Source organism: Bactrocera latifrons, unplaced genomic scaffold (genome assembly GCF_001853355.1).
Source record: "Bactrocera latifrons isolate USDA-ARS-PBARC rearing strain unplaced genomic scaffold, ASM185335v1 scaffold_223, whole genome shotgun sequence".
In the NCBI taxonomy this organism is placed as follows: domain Eukaryota; kingdom Metazoa; phylum Arthropoda; class Insecta; order Diptera; family Tephritidae; genus Bactrocera; species Bactrocera latifrons.
In genome coordinates, this window is record NW_017535775.1 from 413,278 (window position 1) to 435,524 (window position 22,247).

Below are 22,247 nucleotides of genomic sequence, written 5' to 3' on the forward strand. Positions count from 1 at the left end.
CGGAAGTTGTAAAGCACTTATAATTATGTATAATTTTTTGATTTATGTGATATCACTGTGATCACTGTGATATCCATTTTTTTTTGGCAATTTCACATATTTTTTCAAAGTGTTCTATTAGGAAAACAAACAACAAAAAAAGATTAAAAGCCATGTATGACGCTTGCAGAAACATTTATCATACAAATATGACAAATTTAAGTGTTTTTTACAAACAGCACCTATTTTTAGCAGAAGCAAATACATATAATATTTTTGGTTGCCAAAAAGTGGCAAAAATTGGTTAGAGAATCATTTGCATATGTTTTTCGGATAATTTTTATTGCAAATAAGTGCGTTCCGATGCCTAAAAGTTTTGAAAAAAAAAATACAAATATTATGCATACACTGTATACTATACATAATGTAAATATGTATGCCATTTGATCGAGTATTCACAGCTGAAAGTGTAGTAAAAGCATATCTGGTCAAATATTTGACTGAAATCTGATTTAAAAAATATTATACAAATATAAATATATTAGGGTGGGTAAAAAAAAACTAATTTTTTTCCTCGTTTGGTATTTTGAAAAATTGGTTGATAGACACTTGCAAAGCCTATTCAATTCTTTCAGAGCTTTTAATTATAGCCTTGCAGTTTTCTATTCTATTCTAATTATCAGATAGAAAAATGTATATCTCTCTTCAACTACTTGAAACAATTTGTGTAGGAAATTGTATGTGCCTTAACAAAATGTTTACTACAATTTTTTCGTAAACCTAATAACTTAAAACTTCGCAACCTAACCATCGGCTAAAACACGTGACTGATGTGATAAAAGCCGAGAGTTGAAAAAGGAAGCGAGACGCATTTGCAGACAAAAAAACGAGTGATATCGAAATTCGTGAGTACGAAGCGGTAATGCTCGAAATTTCTCCGAAAAGAGGTGGCTGCTAACAGAAGGTTTCAAGACCGGAGTATACTCTTATAGAACCCCCGTTGGTGATCTAGTGACTGATGCGCAGCACACTAAAATTATGGAGTGAGCACTTCCCCAACCTGCTGAATGGCAGTAAAAACATAACACCAGGAGATGGTGAACCCGATTCCTCAATCGATGACGATGGAGCGGACAGACATGGTGGAACGAAAGCATGCCTCGACGATTGGAATTTTAGTGTGCTCTGTCCAATCTGTCCTCTGACATTGAGCCATCACCAAAAGCTCCGTCAGCAACGGGAAGGATCTCTCCGAGCCGTTTGATACAAAACGAGCTTTCAGAAAAGGCGACTCCTCATCGTGTGACTTCTTCAATCGAATCCAGGAGAAAATAATTTGAATGGAGAGCTGAAAAAAAACTAAAAGACACATCCGTGTCGTTAGTTCTGTTTTCTCCTGACCAAATAAGACAGCAAAGCAAATGTTTCTGCTATAGAACTATTGCGAGACGAAGTATCTCCTGTCATCAAACAAATAGTCGTTGCACTCGCGACTTAGCTACACTAAGTGTTGCCAGGTGCAATCCATTGGAGAGTTTGACATTTTTTAGCATAACATCACTCAGAACGTTTTGTCATTTAATCGTGAATTGTTTTATTTACAGGGAATTAAAAAATTTATCTCGGCCAAAAAATGGAATTAACTCGTGAACATTTTCGTGTGATCATTTTTCACAACTTTCGACGTGGATTATCACGACAACAGTGCATCGATGAACTAAAATCTTTGTATGACTATGAAGCACCATCCTATAGCACTGTGAAAAACTGGTACAACGAATTCAATCGTGGGCGACGCTCGCTCAAAGACGAATTCATTGAAGGTCGTCCAAATGCAACTGATAATGCAAGACCGTTATGTAACATACCTTCAGATAGAGGCATGCCTATGCATTTCTTCCACCAGCATACAATCGATATTGCATGAGCACCTGGCCGTAAAAAAGGTTTTTTCTCGATACCGCACAATTTGACAATCGCTCAAAAAACTGCTCGTGTGGATTGGTGTAAAGAAATGCTGAAAAAATACGATCGCGGTGCTTCAACAGACGTTTATAAGATCGTCACAGGTGACGAATCATGGATCTATGCGTATGAGCCCGAAACAAAACAGCAATCGACCGTGTGGGTCTTCCAAGACGAGCCAAATCCAACGAAAGTTGTTCGTAAAAGAAGCACTTCGAAGCAAATGGTCGCCTGTTTCTTCGGCAAAACTGGATGTGGATCATCTGCCGTACAGCCCTCACTTGGCACAAAATGACTTCTTTTTATTCCCACAGATCAAGAAATGAATGCGTGGTCAACGATTTTCGTCGCCAGAAGATGCTGTTGAAGCATTCAAAAACCATGTTTTGGAGGTGTCTCAATCGGAGTGGAAAAAGTGCTACGAAAATTGGTTTGAGCGCATTCCAAAAGCGTATAAATCTTAATGGAGAATATTTTGAAAAACAATAAAACCATTTTCGTTGAGAAATATTCCTATTTTCATTATTAAGCCAGAAATATATAACAAGTACTTCGAACTGAGTAGGCAATTGAGAAGTTAAGTCCTCTCTTGACGAACAAAGATCAAACTCTATAAGTCACTCATTATTCCCGCCCAGCTATATGGTGCAGAGGCATGGACGATGACAGCAGCTGATGTGTCGATGTTACCAATTTTAGAGAGAAATGTTCGGCGGAAGATTTATGGGTGTTTTGCGCTTTGCAATGGCGAATATCGCATTCGATGAAACGAGTATGAGTTATACGACGACATTGACATAGTTCAGCGAATTTAGAAATAGCGACCACGCTGACTAGGTCATGCCATCCGAATGGATGAAAACGCTTCAACTCTACAGTACTCACCGGGAGAAACAGAGGAAGAGAAAGAAGATCTACATTCCGTTGCGAAAAGAAGAAACGACTGGCGCGTTGTTGTAAACTCGGTTATAACCGCGTAAGCGGTGTCTACGCCAATAAGGAAGAAGAAGAAGTAATATACATACATGTATATTCGATTCGAGAGTAAAAGGCCTTTTTTTAGCTAGAATTATAAAAAAAAAATATATATTTCAAAACGTTTAATTTTAAAATAACGCATTATAGCATATTTTTATAGAAAAAAAAACACAATTTCAGAGATTCTAAAAGATTTGTTGCGTGAATAAAATCGGTTTTTCAAATAATCGCTCGTAAGCTATAAATTGAATGTGTATATCAATATTAGAAACTGAAACATTGTTCAAATACCATCAACACCAAGACAAAAATATCAAATTATGGTGAAAATAGGTGTGCCCTCATATATCAATAAATGCAGAAAATTTGTTTGACAATCATTCAATTAGAGTTATAGTAAGTCAGTAAGTGGGATAGTAAGAGAGTGGTGCTCAAATTTTTATTTTTTTTATATCGACTAGTGGCGGCAATAAATATCACCCAGACGGCTTACTTGCTTGTACTAGCTCTTAGTAACATTATTTTAATTTTAATTTTAAGTATTTGCTTCCACATAAGACTATTGATTGCCTTTACTAGCCTGCCCGAATCGGTTTTTTCTTCTATTACTACAGGAGAAAAAGACTAATGGGGAAGCAATTAAAAAACACTTAAGCCAAGAAATTACTGCACTTCATTTAAACAATATACAAACAAACAATATAAGCGATAAAAAGTATTTATCTACGAATTGTGATTATTATAACAGTAGATTTAATTATGAAAATCAAACAAGTTTTTATACGAAAACATTTCTAGCGATGCTAAGGCTATGAACAGATTGACGCAATAGCCTGCACGAGTGACTAGCGCTGGATCTAAAATGGTGCGTTTACGCTACCGCTACACTTTCTACATTTTAATTAATCAATTTCTCTGTACTTTAAGATTTTTTTCTTTATATTTTCCTAAATATGAATGAATATGTGATCACTCTGATTATACATTTTATCAATTCAATTACGGAAACGCCAACCAAGCTGCCAATTGTCAGTGTAAAAAAAAAAATTCCGCTCGCTTTGTATTTGATAAGCATCAATTAGTACAAATTATTCGAGAATAACAACTATAATTGTAAAAGTAAATAATAGTACACGAGTATGTAGGGCTGAAATCCAGCGCTTGTTGTGCACTATCGAGCGTTAATTAACTGTTGACGGTGTGAATAGCCGATCGCAGAACACCCGTCCGCGTTTTGAAGAAGTAAAACTTATATTTTAAATTATATAACATGTCGAATCCTTAGAAATTGAAGCTTTAATCACATATGAGCTGCAATTGATCTCAAAGTAGAGGAATCTTTGGAATTGACATATTCGATCGGCACTCAAAGACACCACGTGATACCAATCAACTGAATTGTATGCTTTCAATGCCTGCAAATTCAATTTCAAATGATTTTAGTTTTTTTCTTTTTATCAACAATCGATTTATCGGTTGACGAGCAGTAAGTGTATACATGTAGATAAAGTAAGGGTAATTACGCATCTGAAGAAAATTGTGACTACAGTTATCTGCATTTGTACATACATACATATGTACAATATATTTTTGCATGTTAGCATATTTAAATGGCTTGACACTCGAAAAGCTTATTGTTTTGTTGTTGTATTGTTCTTAAAACTTTTCGCCGCACACAAATAAGAAGAGTCAAGTTCCGCTTTCAAGGTATTGACATACGTAATACTAAAAATATACTATATACTTATATATGTATGTATATGTATATCTATATACACATACAATTCACTAGTATTTGTTTTGTAGCGCTTTCATATCTTGATATAGAACATTGCGATTGCTTGAGAGTGAAGTCAACATTTGAATAACTCATTTACATTTGCATTTATCTAATAATACTTTCAATGATTTGCATATGTATATGTTTGTATACGCTTATGCATGTAGTGCTCTTTGACTTTCTAATAAACATCGGGCAAGGCTAAAAATTAACATTATAAAGGGTGGTCCAGTTATAGGTATTTCTTTCAATAGCCTTTTTTTGACAGATCCCGCGAGACTCGTTACGTTATTTTTATTCAGTATTGTTTGGTCGGCATCACGGAAAAACTTACGCCTAGACAATGTTTTCTAATCATTCAAATTTATTACGAAAATTCGCGCGCTTTACTCAACTTATAGTCAACATAATCGGCGCACTGACACTTCTTTTCGCAACACCATCACGAATCTTGAGACCCAGCAATCATTATTGGATAATATTCGACCGAATATACCACGTCTAGCACACAGTGAAGAAAATACTATATAGCAGCCGATGACCGTGGAAAGTCGATTCGGCACCGTTCGCAGCAACTCGCACTGGCGTATGGAACGGCTTGGCGCATTCTACGTCGCGGTTTTAAACTGAAAGCGTACAAAATAAAGTTTGTGCAAGAACTGAAGTCGCTCGACCTTACCCAGCTAAATCGCTTCGCTCTATGGGTTCTTGAAAAGTTTCAAGAAGATTCGACGTTTTCGAGATAAATTTTATGTAGCGATGAGGCATATTTGTGATTCACTGGGCTTGTAAACAAACAAAATTGACACATTTGAAACAAAGAGCAACCTGAAAAGACTCAATAACTGTCATTATATCCAGAAAAAGCAACGGTTTGGTGTGTTTTGTGGCCGGTGGAATCATCGATTTATATTTTTTCAAAAATAATGCCGGTGGAAATGTACCCGTCAATGGCGTTCGTTAACGCGCCATGATAACCGACTATTTGATGCCTGAAATTAAATCGTGAGCTCGGCAACATATGGTTTCAACAAGTCGGCTTCACTTCCCATATATCGCTTCAATCAATGAATTTATTGAGAGAACACTTCGGCGATCAGATAATTTCATGTTTTGGGCCGGTCACTTGGCCACCAAGATCGCGGGATATCACACCGTTAGACTTTTGTTTGTGGAGATATGTGAAGTCTAAAGTCTATGCAGACAGTCTCGCTTCGATTTATGTCTTGGAGCAACACATTTCGCATATAATTCGCCAGTTACGAGTCGAAATGGTCGAACGAGTCAACGAAAATTGGACTCAATGGATGGATGGCAAATTGAAAGAAATAATCTTCAAGAAATAAAAGCCAAAGAATGTTTTTCGAATGACAAGCATATCCTATTAAATTTGAAGTTTTGTGTATTTTCTTTAAAAAAGTTGGGAACCTCGGTATGTATCACCCTTTACATGTAATCATTTCGCATTTTGGTTAAAATTTTTTTTTTTAATTTTGAAATAAATCTGCAATGGAGAAGGAAACTAACTGCATATTTCATACTACGCTTGCGCTAACGTAAGCAGAAATTTAAAAAAAATAAAAAGAAAATCTAGTAGTGATAGGAGTTATTGGTTTCCGAAGTCATTAACCTTGAATTTTATTTCTTTTGCACCATATATTATATTATGTACGTGGTGCACCTTTTAAATAGGTAGGCTACATTTACAAGTAATAAAATATATTCATTAAAAATGTACATGGCATTATAGGCATTTTCCAAATAACCTTTTGTCTGGAGATCACTCATATAACACAACCCATCACAAAAACCCCCTTGCAAACATTTGCTTCAGGGTTGCTACACAGAACGAATTTTTCGTAAAACATACACATGTATAGTACATACATATGAAGAATTTTGAAATATCAAAGGACAGCTGAGAATCACATTGGTGACACTTACATACATATAATTTATAGCAAAAGACATAAACAATTAATTGTTCATACAATTGAGAGTTCTCAATATGGGTTCTAACACCATGAAATTGCGTCGCAACAACTGCAGCTTTCTAATTCGGAAATGGAATATACTCGTAGTGATAAACAAGAACAGCAGTAGGCAATCTAAATTTATTTCGATTCGAAATTTAAGAAAAATATTTTATATATCTTTTTTCTTCTGACAAATAAGTTGTGATATATAACAATTTCTTCGGAGATTGAACAGTTACCATAAATAATAATCCATTCCGTTCCCACGACAGTCAGGTCAGCAAAGGACTTTCAACTCGGCAGAATTGTGCCACTAAAACAACAACTGTGCTGGGTATAAAAAGTTGAATTTTATTTATAGCCTTATTCAGTTATTATAATTATATAAATATATGAAACGAATTAGTAGCTTGACAAGAGAAAGTCACGAAAATCGTATTTGACACTGACTATACGGATAGATTAATAACTTAATGCTGACGCAATTTAAAAGCCTACGTGCCTGGAGAAACTCACTGCTACTAAACCGCTCGCAAACACCGTAATATTTACAAAAGAATGCAAAATACTAAGCTGTGACACGGCAGCACTTACTAAACAAACCTAGAAATGATTATCTTACCAACTTTTTTTTATAAAAATAAGTTGATCTCACAACGATATATTTCTAAAGAAAAAACTTATAAATACTATAAAAAATACAAATATTAACGGGATATTCGTTTAATGGACCAGTAAATTTAACCCGAATATCTATATTATACGAGTTTTATACAATTCCGCGGTTAATTTAAGGGGTAACATGAGACCACGGGTTTCAAAAATTGTCTTATCTTAATTGTACTAAATTTTCAAGTTGATCCTAGTAATAGTTTCGGAGATACAGATTTGCGAACTTGTGCGTTCGTGTCTAACCAGGCTAAGTGCGCCGTCTTTAAACGCGTTTTTCTCGAAACTGGGTTTTTGAAGTCGGTTGGCAAGATTTCTCGAGCGCTTCTCAACCGATCTTCAAGAAATTTTACACAGGTTTTTGAGATACAGTTCTTGAAGACTTGGACGAAGGATTTTTTTTTCGATTTTAAACATTTAAAAAAAAAATATTACGAAATTTTCACTGTAATTTTCATTTGTGCCAAAAATCCAATTTACAGTTTTTTTTTCTACGTCCAAGTTCAAAGTTAAGGTTTTAACTAAAACACGATTTCTAATGTAAAGCTTAATGCAACCTTGTTTGCCTTTCGCTCGGTTTATCGGTTTGAATGCAAATTCACGCCTGTAAATGTTTTGAATATATTAATATAATAGATATAAGTTCATGAAATTGTTTACGAATATACCTTTGTTGGTGTACATCACATGGAATAGTGTAAAAAAGCCATACAGACTGACATTCGAACAGTGTCGATTATTTTTCATTACCCTGTATGGTGTTTGACAACGCAACACACACGGTAGACTCGAAAAATATTTATTTGTTTAAAACTGCTACATTAGATAACTCGACAATTTTGACAACACAAAATCATAATAAAATCCCTACGCATACACTTTTTCCCCGCACAACAATTTAAGATAAATACCAGAGTGCTTTTGTGATAAGATAAATAATTTCGGCGTGAAACAAATTAACCCCAAGTCATATCAACACAATCGAAGAGTAGCATATTTCACGACAGATAAAAAATAATGAAATTTGATAAATAAAAAAGTGTTATATACGCACCTATTTTGTTGTATGTTTTTCTGTGTAAAAAATAAAGGGTGTATTTTTACGCCGATGTGGTAAATTGTAGACGTCAATACGAAACACTGCTCGAGTTTATGCACAAAAACAAACGTAGTCGAAAATATATTGATATTGATGCACAAGTATGTATATTGGTACGAATGTTTCAATATAAAATGCACAATGCAACACAATAACAAAGAAATCGAAAATATGTAGCGTATATATAGCTTTTAGGCGTTCACGCGTAGACACAACACATAAACACTGTGGGAAAATGTAACACAGAAAATTGTGGAAGCGTGTCAATAAACTGTGTAAATGATTTTTCTATGAGTGGCACGTTTTTTGGAGGTTTTACCACCCGGTTATTGTGGAAATTTTGATTTTTTTGCGGAAATTGAGATTTTTTCGTTACATAAACTTTCAGACCAACGCAGTGCTTATTTATTTTTTATGCTTTAATATACCTGCAGCACTTTTAAAAGCTCTCGTAATTTTTACAAATTTTTTAAAACACTGTTTTGTATTTGTTTATATTTTTTTCAATATTTTATTTTAAGAACTCTTTAAAAATTTCCATTTGTTTAATTTGCTTTTATTTTGCAATTTTTTTTTTTCTGCTCCGGCTTTTCAATAAGCTGGCATTTTTGTTTTTACAGTGACACTTAGTAAACAATAGCAAACAACGAAAAAAATTTTAATTATTCAAACCTTTGCGTTGTTCGTGTAAATTATATTGTTTATTTGCAGGTCGTTTTTATTTTTTCACTAATTTTGAACTTTTTCATTTTATTTTGCAGCGCTTTTGCATGTCGAACTTGGTATTATTTTACACAAAATTCACACTTCGAGTTACACTGAAACAAAATATGCGCTGTTTCTTTGCTTTTTTTTGAATTATTTTCAAGCTTCGTTTATTTTCGTATTAATTTCAAACATGTATCGTTTTTTTTCGACATTCACACATTTCTAAATTAACTAAAAAATGAAATTTCAAATAATTACACAATATAGTGTGAAAAGTTGTTGCACTACAATTTGATTTATTTATTTAATTTTGCCAATGGACAATCGCAGCTGGGAGTGGCGCGGAGTAAGGCAAAAATCACACACAAAAACTTTAACAAATCAGCTCTTCAGATGTCTAACAAATATTTCTTCACCGAAAAGCAACATAAGGAGGTCATTATATCTTATCAGCAGCAGTGCGCGACCGGGTAGCGCACAAACATGATGTAAACAAAGCGCCGCTTGTGAACGAGAGAGCGAGAGAGAAAACATGTGTACGAGGAGCTACGCAGAGCATGACGACTTTGTGGAAAATTTGTAAAAGGCTTTGCGCAGCAAACAAAATAATGTGTAAATAGTATAAACGGAAAGAAAGGAAAAGGAAAAAAATAATGCTACATACAAACAAGGCAACAAATATGAAAACAATATTATAAACAGAAACATACAAAGAGAAAAACAAAGGTGAGTTGCTTCCAAATGTAGAACATAGAATTGTGGTATGTACTTAAGTATATAGATGCATAGGTACACATGTGCCATATACATATGAACAATCATTGTCGCTAGTGACGTCGTTGTAGTGATCAGCGAAGTCAGGGAACACGATATTTCGTTTCATTTCATTTGACTTTATATCATTTCACACACACACATTTACAATTGTTTTATTTGCTCTCCTAGGTAATACAGTTAATATGCGCTGTGCGTCGCAAATTCCATGCACTTTTGTACAATATTTCTATTTATCAATGTATGTATGTATGTTTATTATCTGATATTTCCACCACTATATGACATATTTGTAACTCCTGCAGTTGTCACAACGCTGCATTTCCTTTCTTTTGTTTAACTTTTGTTTACATTATTACAGCAGTCACTGATATATAAAATGTAGTCATACACACATACATACACATACATATGTATGTATATAACGCACGTTATGCCTTCATTTTAGTTAATCTCTTGTCTTTCTTTTCTTATTTTCTATTGAACAATTAATTCCACAGTTATTTTATTTTGCATACACAAAAAAATTATTTTTATTATTATTATTTTTTTATTTTTTATTTTTGTTTGAATTATACGCACTCATTTGACTCGTTGCATTTGTTTTGTGTTCGTTTCATTTCGCCCAGTGCGCCTATCAATGTAGCGTTCGTTCGTTATTCGCTTGAGCTGCTTGTTATGTAGGCCGGTTGGACGGTGGGGTGATGACTTTGAGCCACCACTGACACAAAAAACAGCTGTTTGCCGTTAATGGCTTTGATTTCTTTTGGAATACTTTTTTATTTTTCTTGTGTTCGCTTAACTGGTTGTTTTGCCACGTTATTTAGTTGTTTTTGCAAAGTTTCTTTTCAATATTGAGTAGTTTTATAATGTTTAATTGTTAAATGTTAAATTTTTACTTTCTTTTTTATTATTATAATATGTTACTTTTCAACAACACTTTTTCAAGGAAATTATGAATTCTATACTACAAATTAATTAGGTTTTAAAATGTTGTCTAAATGGTAACGCAAAAGTCACCACCAAAATTAGATTTATTTGTATAATATTATATAAATATTTTCTAGGAATTTATAGAAAATATATGTTATTTAATTTTATTTTTTATTTATTTTATATATACATTTATTATAAAATTATTTCTACATACATACATATTTACATAAATTACAATTTTTAGTTATTAAATTTACACACTGGCAAGTGTATGTATATCGAGTTTTAAAGCCTTAATATTTTTTTACAATATACCCAATTAATTATTGTAATTTTTCGTATACACTTCAAACAAATTTTCTTTATTTTTGCACATTTTGAATTTATTTTCCAGTCACAAGATTTGATTTTAAGTTATTACTTTATTGACTTCGCTGTATAAACATTCAGAACACAAAAATCAAGGGTGATATATGCATACTTACATAGTATGTGTATACAAACTTATAAAAAAATATTTTTTTTCATAATTTTAACCAGTTCCACAAATCAGTATATACAACAAATAGTTTTTTTATATTATAATCAGAAAGTCGGTTTTACGCCAATGAAACGGAGCCGGACTTACATCCTGCTGAGAACTTTCACCCCATCAGTGTTCTTAGAAGCAATTGAGTTTTGCCGAGTGCGAATTAAATAATATGTTAAAAAAAACTTTTTTCATATACATACATACATATGAATGTGCGTATGTTTATTATAACATGGGTATCATAATTATATGAATTAATTTATTATTATTTAATTTTACATAAACACTTTCAAATTATAAGTTATTAAATTAATTAATTTATATTATATATCGTCATAATTTAATTTTTTAAAAAGTTATAGAGGCGATATTTTCAAATAGCAGCATTTATTATTTAAATAGAAATATATAAAATAATAACTTTTATTTTGTAAAATTAGAAGTATCATATTTATATAAATTAATTTAATATTTTTTAATTTAACATAAATATTTTTAAATTTTACACACCATAATTCAATTTATTTAATTACAAATATATGAACTTCAGCCACTTTTATATAATTTTATTTTTCTTTTATTGTACAATTTTTTTTTTTTTTATATTATATTTCACTGAGTTTATTAGAAAATCAACAAAACTAACTCTATCATGACCTCATTATTATTTTAAGATATTTCAACTAAAATTAAAAAAAAAAATTTTAATTTTTAGACTTTCGAAGTAATTGTAATATTTTGTTGTCACTTAGAATAAATGTGAAATTTTACGCTTCCAGACAAATTAATGTCAGCACTATTTTACACAGTTTAGCTGTCACATATGTACTTAGAATGAAGTAAGCAGAAAAAGCATACTGAAGCAATTTGGACACGGAATGGGTTAGAAAAGGTCGGAGAAAATAGGAAAACATGTAAAATATTAGCACAATTGTCAGTACAATAATTTGCTGAAGTTATAATTATTTCCATTGTTAACTATCGTATACACTCTTTTTAATTCATTGCCACATTGGCACCTTGAGGTAATTTATTTAGTTTTAGTCGATTGTCTCAACCACTTTTAATTTTATAAGACTTAGATATTTATAATATATGTATTCTGTGAAGAATTCTTGATATTAGAAAATATTGAAACTCATTTAAGCCGCCAAGTTGCACCGGCTAGGAAACAAATCAATGCCGTGTGTATTCCTTGGAATACATTTTAAGTTGATTACTTTCAATATTTGTCTGATTTTTGCCACTCTCTCCCGATCCAACTTCCATTGGCACAATTGCACTAAATAATACACTCGTGCATAAAGAATTTTTATATCGGCTTTTAGAAATTTTAGTGTTGCTCTTTCTCTAATTTCTCATAAACTTTATTGCACATACTTCGTTCTGCCTCACTTTTGCTTTCGCGCACGCTTGGAAATCTCGAAGGATTTAACAAACATTCATTAAAAACACTGTACAATTAATTAGATAACATTTATATTTTTTATTTCTGACAAACGGCAAACATTAAATACTGTATTGAATGCAATATTAACGCAGCAGAACGTCAAACACTCGCGAAGTCAGCTAAACTTACTGACGATGAGCAAAACGGTTGGCGCAGAATTGCATACGAACATGCACACGATCGTTGGCGTAATGTCTGCTCGAATTCACACCGTATATTAATTAATTACTTTGCAACAATATTTAGTTAGATTATTAAATAATTTGTATGCACACTGCAACTGAGTTGTTTATTTATAAGATCCGTTTCCGTTGTTTTGTATCGAACCGACCAACCAAAAACAATTAAACAAAATCAACACCGACTACGTCGTTATACGTTTACATTCGTCGCTAGTTTGCTAAGTACTAAAGTCGTACACTTCCATACAATTGCCCGATTCCAAGCCGTTTTCATTTCTTTTGCCTTCTGTTTGATGGCAACACTTAGCCCACAATTACCGGAGTTCCACTTCTTGTTATTATTCTGAGATGCCAAATGTCGGCCTCTACCTACAAAAGCATCAAGATGTTTGATGTTTCCACAATACCAAGCCAATTGTTAGCACGCAACAATTTAGACGATGCTATTTGTCGTTTACCTCTAGCTAGTAGCTGACTTATTTTACCTTTTGTGTCTTTTGTTGTTACAAAATATACGTATGTGTTACAGTTAGTGTTTTTTATTTCCTTTTGTTTCTGTTTAGCGTTTTACTAGCGTGCTACTAAATGTTCTCCAGCGTTTGCTAATTCGTTCCAATTCAATACTGACGTTCGTTTCTCAAGCGTTTTCGCTACTCCAAATTGTTCCAGTTTCAGTTCCAGTTCCAGTTTCCAATTGTCAAAGCATATTTCCATTCGCTAGCCTGCGCACGTTTTGACAGCCCACCACTCAGCTGGTTTGCTCGCCAGCCATTGAAACTCGTTATCCACAATTCACCCTCTTATCAACCCGCTTCGGAAAACCTTTGTAAACAGCGCCAAAGTATGTGTGGCCTCTGTTTTCATGCTTCGCGTTGACTATTTATTCACTCAAAATGTTTACGTGTACACATACAGACGTAGTATTATTGATATGAGCATGAGACAGCACTTACTTTGTTGTGTTTATTATTATTTTTGCTTTGCTTATTGGAACGCTGTTGGTCGGCATCAGCTGTTTTCATGTTTTACGTTGTTTACATTTTCCTTGGAAGTCTACTCGTTGCTTTGTGTTTTGTTCTCATTTATTTCGTAGAAGGATCTGTAAGTTTTCCAGTAGCGAGTTCCAGGTGACTAAGGGTATGTTTACAATATTACGAAAGTATTTTTAATAACTTTTTAATAACAAATTATAGAAATACTCGGTGCAAATCTGTATAGCTAGTAGAAATTCTAGAGTAGCTATTAAAGACATAGACCATAGCGTTTTTTAGATTTATAATTTTCATATAAACTCAATTTTTACACTCTCGGAATACCTAACGATAGTTATATACATACTTATATGTATAGTATGTATGTATATATGCATAAGGGCCAGGATGGCGAGACAAGGCGAATGCCTATCCGAAACTTGAGTAAAAATTTAGATATCGTGATGAAAAGGGGTACACGCATTCCCTGAGACTCTAGGAGGAATTAGACCACTCCCACACCTACCAAATTTCATTAACTGTTAAACGATAAAAAAAAATAAATGAAATCGAATGATAACCATGCCCAACCTTCATAGAACGGTTATGTACTAATAGTGTAATAACTCACAAAATAAATGCGTCAAAAGCATTAAGGGTCGTTTCTCAATGTCTGCTTAGTTGCCAGCAATTAATTTCGGGTTAAAAAAAAGGTTATCTACCGAAAGATATAGTCTTAGTTAAGTTAAGCAGAATTTAATTGACAGATGGGTGCTAACCAGAGCTAAATGTCACATTCAAGATGTTTCGAATCCAGTTCTTAAAGGTATGACATTGCGCGTCTAAAAATTTTTCGGACCAAGCTTCCCTATAACGATGAATCTCAGTTCCTACGGCTTACTATTTACAGGAAATATCATTCAATCTGTGAGTTATATTATTGAAGTTCAGAAAGAATTTTTTCCCGATAATAGTGTATCCTTATGTCAAAAATGGGGGAACCAGGTCGGTTCTGAACTTCTTGTTTGTGTATATAACACGTTCGTATAGTTGGGTGTATAATTTTTCAATGCCGAATATATATTTGAAAAGGGGGCCATTAATTAGCTCCGCTCCGAAAATCAAAGTTATCAAAAGAATCAAAGACTTTGATCCTTAAACATAGAGTGTGAATAAAATGTTCGGTTACACACAAACTTAGCGGTGCCTCTTTTTTCAAACAGTTGTAATCGAAAAAAAAATTCTTCCAAGTCTTGAAGAATTGTGTCTCAAAGACCTGCGCAAAATTTCATTAAGATCGTTGAGTAGTTCTCGAGAGATCTTGCCAATCGACTGCAAAAAAACTGTTTTGAGAAAAACGCATTTAAAAGTTTTCACAGCTGTACCTCCGAAACTATTACTTGGATCAACATAAAAATTTAGGAGAATATTCAAGAGATTTAATTTGAATCTATAAAAAATAGCAAATTTTTCGAGACAATCAGATCATTATTGTCTGAGAGCTTTACGCAGAAAGGAAACGAATGAAAGGATATTGAATTGAATACTACTACTTTTCTCCGAAATTCCGCTTGCTTGAGCGCAAAATTTGCTGAGAACAGTTGCTTGTCTTTATTACAACGAAAGAGACTTATACTTAACACGATGCACATAAGCATATTCGCATATATACATATATGTATATATTTATTCGTATATAAATATGTTCATCGACTTACCTGTTCAATATCAAAATCCCATTCTGGCGAGGGCGAGCGCATCGCACCGCCCGCAGGGGGTGTGCCCTGTGCGGGTGAACCTTGCGGTTCCTCGGGGATAACAGCGAAACGACCACGATGCAAAATGGGCGAAATGGCACCATAATTAGCTGGAGAAAAAAAAGAGAGAGTATGTTAATGGTTTGAATTGAAAATATAAATATTTTCGATATCATTTTTAATTTCTAGCAAAGTTAAGTACTGCTCAGCAATTCTACGCATCGTGCAGAATTTCAATTTAATTAACAATGTTTCTTAAACACCATTTAATGCCACTTTTCCTGTAAGTCCTCTATATGCGCTATACAAATATACACAAACATTTTATTATACTTACATGTGGGCATTAGACGAAATCGCCCGAAGGTCGTCTCTGGTGGTCCTTGTGCTGCCGTTGAGGTCACATGAAAGCGACCGCGTCTGGCGGCGGCCACCTCCTCGTAGCCATTGCCACCACCCGTACCGCCAGGCATTGCGTTACTGCTGCAGGTTCAGGCTGTAATTAAATACACAACGAAAAGACAGAAAATTAAGTATGCAGGTAAAACATGAAAGGCGATTCACACAGCAGAAGCAATACTTATAATATTTGGTGTTTAGAATACAAGATAGGAGTGACTTGTGTATGCTAAAAAAAAATCATGATTGGAAGAGAAAATATGCATAAATATGCGATATTATGATTACCGCATGAGTAATGCGCATCTAAGCGGCTGCAATATCTTCAATCTAGCAATTATTTGTGATCAAAGAAGAATGAAAGACTACCTGTCATAAAAGGTAGGCATCTGTGTTGATGTCTTTAATAAGGAATTCATTGCTCTCATCATTCTCAGTAATTTCTCATAAATAAGGGAGTTTAAGATTTCAGACTAAAATGACAAAGAAGGCAATACAGCAGACGATCCAACCATAACATGCCGCTCTATAGACACCATTTCTTGGTAGAATTATTTATCCTTCTCCAGAGAGGACATCAATCTGAACCGGATAGCATTGATAAGAAGGTCGCGTAATAGCAAAAACTCGACTTTATTGTGATTGCAATTGAAAATTTGAACTTAAAGCATTAGCTTGCCGCAATCACTTAAATATAACTAAAGAGCGATCCATTTCGAGATTCCCTACTTTTTTAAAGAATAAACACAGAAACTTCCAATTTATTGGGGAATGTGTATTATCATTCGAAAGAACATTCTTTGGCATTTATTTTTCGAAGATTATCACTTTCAAATGACTCCGCTGAGACTAATTTTCGATGACCCGTTCGAACACGTTTCTCAATTTCATGCAACAAATAGTCGATTATCATGGTGCGTTAACGGTTTCAACGACCTCATTTTTTGAAGAAATATGAACCGACGATTCCACCGGTCCAAAAACCCTACATCAAACCGTTGTTTCTTCTGTATTAATCGTCAGCTTCTGAATCTCTTCAAGTGGCTCTTCGTCTCAAATGCAGTAATTTTGCTTGTTTGCATACCCATTGAGCCAGAAATGGGCTTCATCGTTTTGGCTCAAAAACGTCGGATATTCTTGGAACTATTCAAGAGCCCATAGCTCTAGCTAGAGCTAAAATTTTGATTTGTCAAAAGTAGGACAACCCTAATAACAGGCCCTACAAGCGTTCGCAAAATAATACAACGTAATAACAATAATGAACTGACGCCTACACGCTGGGAAATGTTTGTCGTGGCTATTTGTTTTGGCTGCTTTGATGTTAGCTGAATGTCTGAAAGATTCTTTGACCCGCATATTTATATAAGAATCAGTTTTGACATTGTCTAATTATAAGCAATTTGTTTAAGTTCTAGAACTTGTTTCATCACGTCATCTTAATTACTCATTCAGCGGTTCCCTTTCTCTATAGAAAATATTTCCAAAGGTCAAATGAAAACCTCCAAAAATAGTATAAATTGCATGCCATTGGCATAAGTGTGATCAAACGAACGCCACAAGGCTTGAAATTAGTTGCAGAAAACTCTTTATTAAAAAAAAATAACAAAATCTTAGCGGTGGAGAATAGCGTGGGCCACACCAACAATGTGGAGGACACATGGCAACGCGTCTAATGAACAGCAGACATGCGAGTCAATTGATGTCTGGTTGTGGCTTTCCTATATACTCTATGTGCTTTTGTAACATCGATTAAATTTTGCTAAGTAGAAACGGAAATGGCCAAACCACGTAGATGAAATACAGAAATGTGCAACGGAAATTAAAGTGATTTCAGGCGAAAGTACCGATAAAAATGTGTTGTTGACAGACATTTTGTATTTAATTAATTTCAGATCATTGGAGCAAAGTGAAAATTTACATGGTACAGACGGCTCATCAAAATCAGGAAGCACCTCTAACAGCCGTTCGATATCAAACGAAATTTCAGACAAGACAACTCCCTTAATCAATATATTCCTGGAGAAAATAATTCGAGCTACAGAGCTGAGTAGAGAAGGTACAATCTTGTGAACGAGTCTGCAGTTGTTGGTGTACGCCGATGATATTTATATCAGTGGCCTCAACAACCGCGCCATTAGTTGTGCTTTCTCCAGACCGAAGAAGGAAGCAAATGGGGCTGGCAGTGAACGAGGGCAAGACGAAAAATCTCCTGGCATCAAACAAACTGTCGTCGCAATCGCGACTAAACTCCCAGTCACTATTGACAGTTATAACTCTTGCCAAAAAGTCTTCTCTTGTCGAACACATACCAAATTTTACATTCCCTCATCATCCAAGTCGTGCCAAATGGTGCAGAGGCATAGACGAAGACAACATGTAATGGGTCGGCATTGTGAGTCTTAAGGAGAAAAGTTCCATGGAAGATTTATGGTCCTTTGCCCATTGTTAACGGCGAGTAAAGTTATCAACTGAAAGTATAAATAATATATTTCATGAATATTTGGGCATGAAAGTGTTGTGTGAAAAGTGAGTGCCGCGAAAGTTTACTTTTGACAAAAAACAACAACGAGTTGATGATGTGGGACAGCCTTTGAAGATGTTCAAGCGCATTAAGCCCGCGTATCATTATTTCACTCCGATGTCCAATCGACAGTCATCCGTGTGGACTGCACACGACAAACCCGCTCCAAGGCGTGGAAAACACAAAAGTCAGCTGTCAAGGTTTGTACCTTAGCATGAGCATGGAAAACGTTTATTGACTACCTTGATAGTATTGCCAACAAGAGCGACTATTACATAGTATTATTGGATCGTTTGAAGGACGAAATTGCCATAAAACGATCGCATTTGAAAAAAATGCTGTTTCAACCAGACAATGCACCGTGGCACAAGTCAGTGAATACCTCTCGAAGGGAACTATGTATGTTGATTAAAAAATCCTTTTTTTTTTTCAATTGATATAGTAGTTTCTTTTTTTTAAATTACTAAAAATCGACTGTCACACTAGGTATCTCCCTTATATCCATCACTATTCATATTTCAGTTAACTGCAGTCTTCTAGTCTAGCTAAAATGGTAAGACATTGCGCACGGTATAAAAGCTGTGACATCATACATACATATATTTATTACGCAAAGAAACCGAACCATTTTGCTGAGGTCATTTGTCAACGGTTGGTAAACTTTTCCGAAGCGAAAATGCGTACAAGCCACATAACAACCGTTATATGAGCGATGATACATGCAGAACACACGTCCAATAAACGAATGCAAAGAACGCAAAAATTCTAAATATGACAATATTGGCCATTGTAATGCGTTGTTTGTCTAAACGACGTCAGCGCGACATTCCCGTTAGTTAGACCCACATCTGAGTAATTGAATGACTGTTGGATTGGTTTGAGTGTAGAAAGACCATGAATGCGCTGAAAGCAACAAATATACAAAAACAAGTTGTAGTAATTTCGCTGAAAGTCAGATTGTCTCGCACAGCCAGCGCAGCAATGCGTTGGTTGCTGGATTGACAGGAGAAGTTACATACTTAACTAATGGCGTACTAAACCTACATACTATACTTCTAATAACCCAGCGTAGTCTTAATTGCATTGTGGCCATGGAGTAATGGAAAAAAGTCCGAGCTATTTCTTGTCTTTGAGTTTTGGAATGCGCATTGCACTTTAATAGCTACTTCGTTATAATTGACCTATAGGCTAGTTCTATATCGAATTCTGCATTTTATTGAACGATTTTTAAAGTTAATATAACATTTTTCTGGATAAATGAAAATTAATGCTCTAGAGATTACAATTTTCTATTTTTCAGTTGATTGGTTTTACAAAGAATGGTGAACAGTTCTCAAAAGCTTGGAGATTTACATATGTATGTATCCATTTTGGGATTATCGAAATAAAACAAAAAAACCAAAAACGTTAGTGTTCAGAGGAAAGAAATAGTAATAAAACACAATTCGCGATCGAAGATCAAATCTGTGTTGTTCAGGCTACTCTATACTGGTCTCTGCAGGCTTAAAAGACAAAACATGGGCATGGCTTCTTTTGTGACATTGAATCGCAAACTCCTGAGCACCTGATTGTAGATGCAGGCATTGGTTCAAGACCCTTGGATCCATATACATACATATGTATGTGGATAGGGATCACAGCAACTCAATAGCTTCCAACAAGTTCTGTAATGCATCATGTTGTTGTTGTTGTAACATTTGTTGTTCTAATCCCAGTTAGTATGGTCAGGATTAGGTAAGTTGTCATTGACGTCAATCAATTAGGCCCAGGAAACGTGCTGTTTGACGGGATTGAACCAAAGGGAGAAGGATGTCAGATGTGTAGGGCTAGCAAAGATGTGGCTCGTATCATGCGGGGACTCATTACACGCTGGACATATGTTTTTTATGTAAAGGTCTATTCTGTATAAGTAGGAGTAGGAAGCTGCGCAAGGGTCATTATCGTTTCTTGCGACAACTCAAGCTCTTCGTCTGCAATGGGTGGGGGTTTAACTCCAAGTACGCCATTCACTGTGAGGAAATTGGTGAAAGTGCTTGTCGCAAGTGAGTTGCGTCCGAAGTCTGGTCGGCGTATTGTCTGATCCTGTTGACATAGTTCAGGAAGGACCTCTTGATGCTCGTAGGATACGGTTCCGCTCCAAGCAGGTGACTGGAGGTATTATTTCTGCGAAACTGCCGCTGCTTGGAAAGGAGTTCATTAAGCTTCTTAACTAAGAGCATATGGGAGTCACAAAGTGCAAGTGTTCGATGGGAGATATCAAGAGGCATCCAGTGGTAGTCCACAGTCCAGTGTTCTGTCATGTTTGCAACTTCCTCGTGTGCGTTTCGGTTATTGACAGTCGGAATCTTAACGCCACCCACTGCAATAATAAGATCAAGTCTTTACTCCTTCGTTCAGTTTGTGATTATGGCCGTTGTGGATTTTGTGTGGGAGATTGTTAAGTTGCGTGCAGCGAGGAAGCGAGTGTCCAACAACAACCAGTTCTAAGTTAGCGGTATTGTCTCGGATTTTATCCAGACAAGCGCTATTATTTGGAAGATCTAACCCCGTTGGAACTCATCATAATGCGAGACCTTTATGGATAAACATATGTGATGGACGAGAGGACACAATATAGCCTAGGTCGCGGTGCAAACCCTGTACAGGATATATTAAGTTTAAAACGAAGTTTGCAACACCCAAAAAGAGACCCGCTAAAATATATACTATAAAAATATAAACAATCAGCGTTCGGAGCTGAGTCAATTTAGCCATCCATCATAAATTTTACATACGTCCATTTCCCGCCAGAAGCAAATCATTTATCGAAATCTCTCATATCGGTCTATTGTAGCGAAATGCTGTCATATAAACTGTCCGATCAAAGCCAAGTTCATGCAAGGAAACAATTTTTTATTTGAGAAATTTTCTTCAGGAAATTTAGTATATGTAGATCTAAAGCTTCGTTCAGATTTTTATTAAAATTATCTTGCTATCCAAGAAGAAATGCGAAACTTAAATTATTTTCGCTCATTTAATGTAAGTCTGGAACCCTAAAGGCCATAAACAGTTTGAAAAGCAGGATTTTTTTATAGAACAACGCCTCCAAGTTTCAAAAGAAACTCGCACAACAACAACGTTATTATTAATTATTATTTTTTCTAATGAACTTTGTAATAAATGCATTACTTTGTTACCAGTTAATAACTAGTTACAATATTACAGCTACTTCTGACATGAATTTATTTACTATGTGGTTCAATGATTGCGTGCGATTAGGCAACAAGTTAATAAAAATCCTTTGCACACGCTTGCCGCACAATTCTCTACGGACTGCCTGACAAAGAGCTGCTTAATATGGGCTTTGAGTAAGGTTATCCTTCTAGCCGTAATTCCCTGTTCAATCAATGCAAATCAATAGCGCATAGCGTCACACAATCTGCTTGACGCTGGAAAATGCACACATACACAAATGAAAGTATGTATTTCGGTAACAGATTTAGTATTAGGTTTATGCACTAACGTTTCAATCGGAATAATTCTTAGAAATAATATTTAGTATCGAAATAAAAAGGGTTGAATTTGATATGAG

The 22,247-nt window shown here is 34.8% G+C and overlaps 1 protein-coding gene across 3 annotated transcripts in view; it reads right to left on the minus strand.

Annotated features, from left to right (window-relative positions):
* Nucleotides 1-22,247, minus strand: part of LOC108968640 (5'-AMP-activated protein kinase subunit gamma-1) — a 197,356-nt gene that overhangs the window by 171,300 nt on the left and 3,809 nt on the right. For 2 of the 3 annotated variants that reach the window (XM_018932770.1, XM_018932769.1), the window contains exon 1: nt 8,402-8,930. Coding sequence is in view for 1 of the 3 variants with exons in the window: in XM_018932771.1 (XP_018788316.1) it covers nt 15,718-15,866; nt 16,094-16,229 (285 nt within the window). In the remaining 2 variants the exon portion in view is untranslated. Of the gene's footprint in view, nt 1-8,401; nt 8,931-15,717; nt 15,867-16,093; nt 16,253-22,247 lie in introns of those variants that run through there. The other variant, XM_018932771.1, reaches the window with a different exon arrangement.